General features: G+C 44.7%; 2 protein-coding genes across 4 annotated transcripts in view; one reads left to right on the top strand and one right to left on the bottom strand.

Moving 5' to 3' along the window:
• The window catches only part of ARL3 (ADP ribosylation factor like GTPase 3), a 132,073-nt gene that overhangs the window by 84,884 nt on the left and 35,162 nt on the right, over positions 1-12,027 (bottom strand). Inside the window, exon 1 of one of the 2 annotated variants that reach the window (XM_030202827.1) lies at positions 1,108-1,227. The exons of the other annotated variant lie outside the window; for it this stretch is intronic. Coding sequence (XP_030058687.1) covers positions 1,108-1,110 — 3 coding nt within the window. The 5' untranslated portion in view covers positions 1,111-1,227. Of the gene's footprint in view, positions 1-1,107; positions 1,228-12,027 lie in introns of those variants that run through there. 2 annotated transcript variants of the gene reach the window in all.
• Positions 1,464-12,027, top strand: part of SFXN2 (sideroflexin 2) — a 113,644-nt gene continuing 103,080 nt past the window's right edge. The window contains exons 1-3 of one of the 2 annotated variants that reach the window (XM_030202824.1): positions 1,464-1,559; positions 2,428-2,615; positions 4,473-4,643. In XM_030202824.1, the coding sequence (XP_030058684.1) occupies positions 2,446-2,615; positions 4,473-4,643 (341 nt within the window). In that variant the 5' untranslated portion in view covers positions 1,464-1,559; positions 2,428-2,445. Of the gene's footprint in view, positions 1,560-2,064; positions 2,115-2,427; positions 2,616-4,472; positions 4,644-12,027 lie in introns of those variants that run through there. The other variant, XM_030202825.1, reaches the window with a different exon arrangement.

Raw genomic sequence — 12,027 nt, 5'->3', positions numbered from 1 at the left:
GCACTATGCAAGCTCAATCTGGGAACTCTGGAAAAAACCCTGTGGCAGAACTTCTCCGGCCATCATTAAACTGACACTCAGTGTGCCTTTTACAAAGGCATGCTTGCGGTTTTACAGTGCGCTAAAAATAATGCAGTAAAAGACCAGAGACGTCCATATATTCCTATGGGCATCTCTAGTGTTTAGTGCGTGATCATTATCGTGCACTAAAAGTGCTACCGCGCCTTTCTAAAAGACCCCTCAGCATCCAGTGAAAAATGAAACACTAAGTTACTGTACCATAAAACTCAACTGTAGTATAAAATCCCTTTACTGACAGATCCCCAAGTGCTTTCATACCTGTGCATCTACAAAGAAGACAGCTAGTGTTCTGTACTGCAGATCATATTCTCTGAAAACTAAGCGCTGTGTAAATAACACACTCAAAGATCTAATTTCCAGATCATGTTTATGATACTTCTGATTCTACCAAGACTGCAAAACCTTGACAATGCTATATCCTCATCTTGCGCCTTTTATTTTGATGGAAGGAGACTGAGGGAAGAGGACCAGAGCTTCCATGTTACCCCATTCCAGATAGGGAGACCTTTTGGCCAGTTCTATGGGGTTCTTTTGTTTTTAACTTACATCCGAAAGCAGTGTGGTATTTGTAGTCCCTTACTCATCAAAAGCAGTGCTGCAGGTCCCATAATGCACCAGGGTGAGCGTGCCAGAAATCCAGGACTAGCCCAATTCTCCCTACTGTGGATCTGGGTAATCTGGAAGCTCTGGAGGGTTACACGTGTCAGCATCTGTCATCATGCTGCAATCTTATTTTCCTCTTTCATCTCGTCAAGGGTCAACTGATCCTCTACCACTCATATCGCTCGATTAGCCACAAGTCATCCCCCTCCCTCAATCACCACCATCATCATCATGGCGTCCAAGCAACGGGTCTCGTTCACCCCCGCAGCACCTCATAAACCAGCTCAAGTAACCTGTGCCAGTGGCAGCCGCTCTAACCCGATCACCCAGTCTGTCAGAGCTCCGCCAACCCTGCAACTACCGCTGGGTTTCCCAAAATTATCTGCAAGCACCAACTGACGCGAAAAATAAAACTCTACTTACCATCCTCTCCGCGACTCCGCGTTACCATGGGCAACTACGTCATCAGAACCGCTAAGAAGCGTTACGTCGGGACGCACGGTCGTAAGCGCGCAGGGATATACACTCTGCGTGCTCCGTGAAGAGCCGAAAAGAATGCTCTACTAGGGTAGGGTCCAACCCAAGGGATTGGTTTTTATCCAACCTCCTTGGGCAGGGCCGAGCCGCTGTGGTTATAATGCACGTGTACGCTCTGACTTGCCTTTCCAGAACGCGCACGTTTTTAGTGATTTTTTTTTTTTTTTTGGAAGGGATAGTACGCTGCTGACGTATGCATAAATCGGTCTCACTCTTGATAGGTTTGCAGGCAGCACGTGGCTGCCTGTAGTGGCAGGTCTGTGTGTTGAATGGGGTAATACTGGTGGTGGACTAGGGGTTGGGAACAGAGGCCAACGAGTGTGTTCGTGCAACAGCAGGTACAGTACCACGCATGTTTGCACGTTACTAGTTATTCGTGTGTAAGGACCGAGGTCTAGCTGACAGAGGGACTGACTTTAAATAATGTAATTGAAGTGCCCTTTCTTTGATTTCGTTTTTGGAGAGCAACTTGTGCAACGTGTTTCATCCTCCAGGTTGTTCACCCTTATCCTGTGAAAGTAAACTTGGCAGTTCTTGTCGGTATTATATATCATGCCATAATAGGTAGAGTAAGGAAAATGAAGACTTATACACACGTATTTAAAAACTTGGGAGAAGAGGATATGATTGTCAGAAATTCTGGACTGGCTTATCTGTCGGCTCAACTACAGAGCAGTATTGGAGGGGGGGGGGGGGGGGGAATGAAGTACTGTACACAAAGACCAGAACCAAACAAGTAAAAAAAAATTTGGCAAAGTCGAAGGATGCTTGGGAGCCTAGGGAGAGGAATGACTGGCAAGAAAAAGGAGGCATCTCATTTTAGGGTTGCTGTAATAAAAGTGCAGTAGGCTTTGCACACAACTTCTGTGCAATCACAGGCGCCCTATGTACAAGTGAGTTTTGCACATGAGCAAGCTGTAGGCAAAGACTCAAGTAAAGAACAGTTCAATTAAAGGTTATTGTAATAGAGATATTAGCTATTAAACTTGGATGCAAATAAGGCTGTTTGTCTTCCTGTTTTACTTTACCTAGAATACTGAATGGCAGACATAACTTGATATAAGGAAGACACAGAATTGATGAGTTTCTATGTACTTGAGTTAGCCCACAATTTTACCTTCAAGTGTCCTAGGCCTGCAGTATGAATGGAAGGAAACAAGTACTTTTTTTTTTCTCTTGTGCTATTGTTTTTCATTTTCTTTCTAGGTGCAGATCTGAATTAAAATGGCAACTAAATCTATGGATTCATTGAAAGTTAACATTGATACCCCTCGATGGGATCAGACCACATTTGTGGGGCGCTTGAAACACTTCTTCAACATCACAGACCCAAGAACAGTAGTGGCATCGGAAGAGGAACTCGATAGGGCGAAAATACTAGTAGAAAGTTGCAGGTAACATGCTCATCCACCTGTTTATGGTTTGAGCTTCATATACTGGCTTTTGTGAGACAAAGCAATTAAGATAGAAAAGTGCTAAAAAGAAAACAGTAGCTCAAAATAGGTACAAAAGAGAAAGGGAAGCAACGTAATCCTGATTAAAGTGGAAAAAGAGGAAAACATTCTCTGGAGAAGGCCTGCCTTTAGGCTTTACTTGTCAAGGGTGTTGTGAATGAGGAGAAGACCCTTAATAGATCAGGCACTTGGAATGCCATAGTAGAATGGGTGTTTTCAGGGATGTGTACCACAAGGACTTCATTTATAGACAAAAAGGAAATGTAACTATGGGGGCAGACAGGCCAGAGGTAGGAGCAACAAGAGAAGAGGGGCTGATTAAGGAGCAGAGTGACTGCTCGGATGAAAGGGGCTGGAGCACAATACCCTGGTTGCTCTGGAGTCTGAAAAGAAGTGGTAGAACTGTGTTCTAGACCATTCCCCTGGAGATTAAGCCCTGCATATTACAATGTAAGATTTCATTGGGGAATCTTTTATAGGTACCTCAGCAAAGATATGAATGAACATGCAGAAGCAGGGTAAAAGCATGTTCCTTTGTCACACATACCCACAATGCAATATAAGTTATTGGATACAGTGAAATCTTGTTAAAATGACTACTAATTGATGCTATACAATACATCCATTTCAAAATTTGATGATTTTCTTAGTATATAAGTTAGATAATGAGAGCTGGCCACAAGGAGAGTTTGAAAGTCCCATAAGACTACCACGGGAGGCAGCTGGGACACTTTTGAACCCAAGTGGCAGGAGTGGCTGGGAATAACTTCACCCACTAGACACCAGACCCTCCGTCCCTCAGTCATTGCTAGGCAGGGTCAGGTGGGGTTTGTGCTTTGTGTTAGGCGATGAAGAGATTGTGGGGTGGGGGGATTTTAATATATGTCCCCAGGAGCATCAGGCCACGTGTTAGCAGCCCAATGCCCCTAGTAAGAAAAGATAAAGCGTGCTCAGAGCTGGCATTTATCTTTCTATGAACCATTATTAACCATTGTACCTCTATTCAGGAAATCTAGACTGCCCCAACTTGACATTTCCATTAGATTGTAAGCTCCTTTGAGCAGGGACTGTCCTTCTTGTTAAATTGTACAGCGCTGCGTAACCCTAGTAGCGCTTTAGAAATGTTAAGTAGTAGTAGTACTTGCAAATGTATATGCAAGCTGTGCTATTTAATTTGTATAATCATGAGATGCTTTGTATTTGCATGCTTGTATCTTGGGCAAAAAAAAATGTGCATTAAGGGCAAATAAGGCACAATTTTGCCATTTATCATGCCTTATTTGACAAAACTTGTGCATTATTCCCATAACCTACCGTATCCCTCTAGGTGAAGCAAACTGAGGAGGAGGGGAGTGAGGGGCAGAGGATGTGAGATGATATGGTTTTATGACCAGTGCATGAAAAATGTCCCAGAATCTGAGCACTTTTCAGATATTAGAGATGATGTCTCACATTTCCTGACAGTATACCACTGTTAGCCAGTGTCAGTCCTCCAGTCACTAATTAAAGTTTTACTAGGAGCCCAGTGAAGCTGCATGCTTTGTCTTTGAATTCTTCTCTCTTCTCTTTTGGCTAATGTGTTGATTCACCAGTAAATAAACTATAGCTGCATCACGGATTCAGAATTATGCCAACTGTTTAATATTACATGCCTAATATTACTATTAAATAGCGGGGGTATAGGACCTGGCTAAATATCAGAGCTGAGGTGGATGAATCTGAAAAGCCAGACTGCAAGGGAAATGCTGTCATAAGTAACATTTAATAAAAATGATTGATTTCTTCTTTTACCCACAGAACAGGCACGGTGCCTCCAGGTACCAGCTTGGAGCAGTTGCACTATGCCAAGAAACTGTATGACTCTGCCTTTCACCCTGATACAGGCGAGAAAATGAACCTGATTGGCAGAATGTCCTTCCAGGTTCCTGGTGGAATGGCAATCACAGGCTGCATGCTGCAGTTTTACAGGTATTGCACCCAAATGACAGAAGGTGAAACCGCCCCCATGGTTATAGCCAAGCAAATGCCATATTCCTAATCTGGATTTAGCTCACACCTTTTTTTAGTAGTAGCTCAAAGTGAGAGCTATGTTGAGGTACACTAGGTATTTCCCTGCCCTTGGAGGGTTAGGTGGCTTGCCCAAGATCACAAGGAGCAGCAGTGGGATTTGAACCAAGTTTCCCTGGTTGTTAGTCCACTGCTCTAACCACCGAACTACTCCTCCATACCAAGAGTGGCTGCTCCATGCCCTGGTTCAGAAGACTGACAACCCCAGGTAATCGAAAAATTGTTGGGAACTTTGGGCCAAACCAGTGGCTTAGGTGGCCATGCAGAGTGTTTCCAGTATGATCTCGGAGTCCTGTGCTCTGCGTACTGGGTGCACTGGACTTGGGGTCGTGATCTTGCTTATGGGTGATACCTAGTGTCCAGATTTAGGGCCCATCATTACAGGGTAGGGGCGTATCTGCGTGGGGCCACAGGGGCCTGGGCCCCCACAGATTTCGCAATGGACCCCCCTACCACAGACCCTCTCCACCTCCCCCTCCCGCCCGCCCGCCACCAACCCGTCGCCGATCTTTGCTGGCGGGGGACCCCAAGCCCCCGCCAGCCGAAGTCCTCTCTTCCGTGCAGGATGCAAGTTGCAACGCTTCCTGTTCTTCTGAGTCTGACATCCTGCGCGTTGTACGTGCAGGATGTCAGACTCAGAAGAACAGGAAGCATTGCAGCGGCGCAGCCTGCATGGAAGAGAGGACCTCGGCTGGCGGGGGGTTGGAGTCCCCCGCCAGCAAAGGTAAGTGACAGCAGCGGGGGAGGGTTGGCGGCGGCGGGAGGGGGTGGAGAGTGTCATTGGTGGCGAGGGGGGGGTCTAGCAATGGCGGGGGGGGGGGATCGGTGGCGCCGGGGGGGGGGGGGCTAAAATGTGCCCCCTCCCTCTGGCTCTGGCCCCCCCTACCGCCAGAGTCCAGATACGCCCCTGTTACAGGGTTTTATTTCCCTCATCCTTGGACCACTGTTGCATTGCCCAGGTGAGGTACAGTATGTTGGGGAGAGGGGATGTTATAAAGTAGGGGGAAAAGCAATTGAGTATTTGTGAATAAAGGCATATGGTACAAGGTACAAACACCGGTTCCAATTGATCTGGAAGTAAAAAGAAGCAGAAGGAAACTTGCAGCCCAGCAAAATTTCCTGTGACCTTCAAACTTTTTTTTTTTTTTCCTTTTTCTTGCTTTGCTTGGATTGTGTTTGGTTTCTTTTGTTTGCTCTCTGTGTTTACATGATTGAGCAGACCAGCTCTTTTTCTTAACCTAACTTAATATGTGATTGAGCCAGCAGTTCCCAACCTTTTGGACTTTGTAGACCCCTTATCAACCTCTAAAAGGTTCAGGGTCTCCCAAATCATCCCCACTAGGGTTACCATATGGCTCCAGAAAAAGGACACATTGATCCAGTCCGGGTTTTGCTTCCATTGAAAGCAATGGAAGTAAATCCCAGACTGGCTCAATCTGTCCTCCTTTTTCTGGAGCCATATGGAGGGGCATAATCGAATGGGGCGCCCAGGTTTTCATGAGGGCGTCCTCGCAGGACGGCCCCGCGAAGGGGCGGGGAAACCCGTATTATCGAAACAAGATGGGCGTCCATCTTTTGTTTCGATAATATGGTCGAGGACGCCCAAATCTCAACATTTAGATCGACCTTAGAGATGGTCGACCTAAATATTGAGATGGTGGACCTTAGAGATGGTCGTCCCCGGTTTTCAGCCATAATGGAAACCGAGGACACCCATCTCAAAAACGACCAAATCCAAGCCCTTTGGTCATGGGAGGAGCCAGAATTTGTAGTGCACTGGTCCCCCTGACATGCCAGGACACTAACCGGGCACACTAGGGGGCACTGCAGTGGACTTCACAAATTGCTCCCAGGTGCATAGCTCCCTTACCTTGGTTGCTGAGCCTCCCAAAATCCACTCCCCACAACTACACCACTACCATAGCCCTAAGGGGTGAAGGGGGGCACCTACATGTGGGTACAGTGGGTTTCGGGTGGGTTTTGGATGGCTCACATTTACCACCACAAGTGTAACGGTGGGGGGGGGGGGGGGGGCCTGGGTCCGCCTGGCTGAAGTGCACTGCACCCACTAAAACTGCTCCAGGGACCTGCATACTGCTGTTAGGGAGCTGGGTATGACATTTGAGGCTGGCAAAAAAAAATTTTACATTTTTTTTTTGAAGGGGGTTGGGAAGTAAGGGGAGGTCACCCCCAATTCCCTCCGTTCGAGCACCTTTTCACGGCTTGGTTGCAAGAAAAAATGGACCAAGTAAAGTCGGCCAAGTGCTCGTCAGGGACGCCCTTCTTTTTTGCATTATTGGCCGAGGACGCCCATCTCTTAATCACACCCCAGTCCCGCCTTCGCTACGGTGCCGACATGCCCCTGTGAACCTTGGTCATCCCCGTGACGGAAAGCAGTTGAGGACGCCCAAAATCAGCTTTCGATTATGCCGATTTGGGCGACCCGGAGAAAAGGACGCCCATCTCCCGATTTGTGTCGGAAGATGGGCGGCCTTCTCTTCTGAAAATAAGCCTGATGGTAACCCTAATCCCCACCACCCTTCTTGGACCCCTCCCCTCTGCACCAAGCCTGTCCTCTACTAGCCATCTTTATCTCCTGTCTCATCCCCTACACGCAGTCTGCCTCTCCCTCCTGTGCGGCCACCTAGTCCCGTCTTCATACTGCAGCTGCTGTCTCTTCTGTCCCTTGCAGCTACTGATACTGCTACTTCCATCTCCTTAGCCACCGCTTTACCCTGCCTCTACAGCACCTTCTATACTGTACTCACATAGCTTACAACAGCATGAAAAGACTTTTTTCTCTTTCTCCTGTGGGCCCCCTGAAAAGAGTGTGCACGCCTCCAGAGGTCTGTTGGGAACTACAGGATTAAGCTTTGCCTTCTCAGGCATTACATCTTTTCACTTGTTGTCTAAGTCCTATGTGTATCTTACTTTTCCCAAGAGAGACTCAGGGCTTGCACCAGCATAATTAACTACCCTTCATAAGTAAAAAAAATATATAAACAATTTGAAGTATCTATATATATAAGCATGAAATTTGTGATTGATTATATTAAGAGCAATACCTAGAGACTTAATTGGCAAATATATATTGACAGTCATATGTGTGTTATAATATCTGAACATTTTAACGTTATATATAAAAGTTATGTAGGTATGAATGAAGAATGAATGGTTTATTGTGGGTTTTAACATATTGAATAATAATAAGATTTTGTAATTGTGTTATAATGAAATAAAGATTGAATATAATAGTTATATTAGAATTTGCTTATATATATATATATATATATATATATATATATATATATATATATATATAAAACTCACCCTCAACGTTCTATTGTCTGATGTCACTGAAGCCAAGGTTCGTAAGTTTGAAGCTCTGAAGCCACGAAAAACACAGTCTCGGGGCCCCGCCCTCGCGTCAAACGTTATGACGTTGAGGGCGGAGCAATTCACTCACATCGACGGCGACCATGGCGGCACAATGGCGTCACTAACAACGAAGGTGCGTTGGGTGGGGGGGCCAGAGGAAAGCCTTGCTAGCGCCTGCTTCATTGGCTCCAGAAACGGGCCTTTTTTTACTAGTGTTTTATAAAAATCCCAATTAAATCCCTGTCCCCAGTCCCTCAATTTGAAAATGTTCAGAAGGGTTTGAGGAGGTTTTCTGTGGGCCCAGATGTATAAGATAGAAAGCAGTTAAAAAATTGTAGAGGTAGTTTAGCGTGTGTGTGTGTATTTTGGGGTGGGTGTGGGGCTGGGGGGGGGGGTTACAACTTCTTGCAACTTTGTTTAAAAGTCATTAGAAAATAGCTGTATTAATCTGGGTACATCGTGTTTTTTTTGTGTCCTAGGCACGTACGAAAAATGAGAGAACACTTACTAGTGGGTTTTAATAGGTCACTGTTTTGAAAGAGTGGGAATACAGCACCAGTATTCAGCTGTTGGGAAGGAGTTTTGCTCTGTACCTGTCTCATTGATCCTTGTTAATGTTTATGAGTCTACTGGGTAGCAGCCTTGCAGTAATGTTTGTCCAGGGCCTTGCTCGGCCTACACGGGAAAGGCGGCTTTAGCTTGTGAAGGTTCACTGGCTGCTGACTGCGGAAGGAAATAAGCCAATGAAGACAGAAAACATATTAAAGCAACAGTACTGCCTGTCCTTTTCATCAAAGAAACTCGTCCTTCCCTACACCCCTTCCCGTGCACTCCGTTCCCTGGGTAAATCCTTCTTATCTTTTCCCTTCCCGCTACTGCCAACTCCAGACTTCACTCCTTCTGTCTTGCTGCGCCCTATGCCTGGAATAGACTTCCTGAGCCCCTACGTCTTGCCCCATCCTTGACCATCTTTAAATCTAGATTGAAAGCCCACCTCTTTAACATTGCTTTTGACTCGTAACCACTTGTATCCACTCGCCTCCACCTACCATCGTCTCCTCTTTCCTCTACACATTAATTGATTTGTTTGCTTTATTTTTTGTCTATTAGATTGTAAGCTCTTTGAGCAGGGACTGTCTTTCTTCTCCGTTTGTGCAGCGCTGCGTACGCCTTGTAGCGCTATAGAAATGCTAAATAGTAGTAGAAACAAAGTTGAGATTATTGAAAAAGGCAATAAATAAACCTAAGAGGTTATTTTCAGTTGTGAAAGGCTTATTAGGGGAGAGGTGGTGGGAGCAAGGGTGACTGAGATAGTAGGGCCAGCAGAGGAGTTGGCAGAATTTTGTTTTTGTCATGAAGATAAGGTTAGGGGCAGCGGAGCATCTTTTTGGATGATTTGGCCCCTCCAACCAATAACCAGCCTCACCCACAAACTCTAGTTGCTGATGCTGTGTTGGACAAATTATTGGTGGGGCCATGGCATCTGTGGCAAGAGACATTACAGGAAGGATTATGGGAGTGGGGGAATGATTTGGAGATTAGGAAGCATGTTGAAAAAGTCCCCTCTCCCTTTTTTTTATAGTGTTAGTGTCAGAAGAGGAGTGGAGTGGCCTAGTGGTTAGAGCACCGGTCTCGCAATCCAGAGGTGGCCTGTTCAAATCCCACTGCTGCTCCTTGTGATCTTGGGCAAGTCACTTAACCCTCCATTGCCTCAGGTACAAACTTACATTCTGGTACACTGGATATTTCTCTGTCCCAGTTGATGTCCCCACAATCTAACTCACCTTGAGCTACTACTGAAAAAGGTGTGAGCAAAATATAAATAAAATAAAAGGAATAAGTAATGTTCAAAAAGATAACCAATAACTTCACTCTTCATTGGACTTTGCCCCTATTGTCTTATTCAAAGAGAGGTTGGATATGTTGGGCTGGTTAGCAGATTTAATGACTGCATCACTGGAGCAGGGATATGTTCCTCCGTGTTTAAATGAGAAGGTTGTGACTCCAGCCCTGATAGGTAGAAATTGCAGGCTCATCTCTCTAAGTTAGAGAAAGAGATGGTTGCACAACTGGTTTGGAAGATAGTGATCTATTTGATGCGGTACTGAATCCATGTTGGTGGTGATGCTAGATTAGATTTATTAGTGATGGGCTGAAGGACATAAAAGTGCTGTTTATTTGTCTGGATCTCACGGTGACATTGCTATGGTGGAAGTGGGAGTTTTGTTAGAATGACGTGCTTGGTTAGGTTTGAATGGGATTACGGGATTGCTTCGAAGTTCATCTCTCTCTCTGTTTAGTTTTGTTTTTTTAAATTAATAATTTTTAAATACAATTCCAAGATAGCCAAACTATATTTTTTTAACAGAAAAACAGTTATATTTAAAAAGGACAATTATAATAAACAAAATTACTTTTCTTGTGGTAACGCATCAAGCCCACTCCGGGTTAGAAGGGTAGATGTTTATGTTTATTCAAGCGTTTGATATACCGCCTGCCAGAATCTGATCTAAGTGGTTTCCAATTATATAAAACCCATTTTTCAGTTTAGGAAAAGAATGCCATTACTCAGACAGGACAGTTAACAGTATCACTCAGCATAGGAGCCAACTTTTCAAAATTATTGGGGGTGCTAAGCCCAATGAAAATAACCCCTCCCTGGACACTTACAAGGAATTTTCTCAATATTGGGGGTGCTCAAGCACCCACAGCACCCACAGAGTCTGCTCCAATGTCACTCAGGAAGGGGCAGGTAAAAGGTTTTAAAACAGGTATAGAGAGAGAGACAACTGACAAGCAGTGCACCTTCTATTCATTCAACCCCCAACACCTCAAAAAAAGAATTCAAGACTTTACCAGCCCATAAGCCAATTCAAAAAAGTATATTTTTAAACAGGATTTAAACTTCAAAAAAGAGGGTTCCGATTTAATATATTTTGGTAACTCGTTCCACAATCTTGGAGCCAGGTAGAAAAATACTGAGGCTCGAGTACTTTCAAAATGGGCCTTCTAACGGAGGAAGAGTAAGTCGATGACCATCCATCGAGCGCAGAGACCACGGATTATACAGCGTGACCAAATCTGATAGATAGGAAGGAATTCCCAAGTGATAGGCTTTAAAAGCCAAGCAAAAGATCTTAAATTGAGCACTATAGAAATGATTAGTAGTAGTAGTAATTTTTATAACAGGCATTTAAAAATTCTGAATAAAGTGCCTATCAGGCATATTTTCAAAGCACTTAGCCTTCCAAAGTTCAATAGAAACCTATGGAACTTTGGAAGGCTAAGTGCTTTGAAAATATGCCTCCATATGACTTTTATAAAAAAAACAGGCTCTTGAAATAAATGAATTCTCTCATAAATTTACAGACATCTGTGCCTTCTCCAAGGCAAGTACAGATATGTGCACGTATGTGTAGCTTATAAAATATGTAAGTGTGTTGGGAATCCAGCTCTCTCCAACCAAACCACTCCCCCCCCCCTCCCCCAGGAATGTCTGCTTGCAGCTTGGTTAACAGTAGTTATGCTCTTGTTGGCACATATACTTACGCAATTTTTATAAGGTCATGTTCCATGTGTAAAATATTCTTTACATGAGGAAATGCTTTATAGAATTACTCGCATTAAAAAATTCAAGGGAAAAATGTAGCGCTGGCATTGGAGAAGGAGCCGTTTTGCTGGGAGGGTGACCGGAGGTGAGAAAAAGTTATCTGGGCCGTCTACCCTGAAGGAGGTATAATTTTTTATCAGAAGGTGGGGGCCATGAGCATGACAGAAAAACACGGTTTCAACTCCTGCCTTAAGATGTTAAGGGACTTCAGAAAGGTGCCGCCGTTGCCCCTGAAAACCTTGCTCAGTTATTCTTTGGTTTGGTTCCAGAGAGCTGTGTAATATATGAAATCCAGAA

The sequence above is a fragment of the Microcaecilia unicolor genome, chromosome 5 (genome assembly GCF_901765095.1).
Source record: "Microcaecilia unicolor chromosome 5, aMicUni1.1, whole genome shotgun sequence".
Lineage (NCBI taxonomy): Eukaryota > Metazoa > Chordata > Amphibia > Gymnophiona > Siphonopidae > Microcaecilia > Microcaecilia unicolor.
The sequence above is the reverse complement of the archived record's forward strand: the minus strand, read 5'-3'. Positions and strand labels throughout refer to the sequence as shown.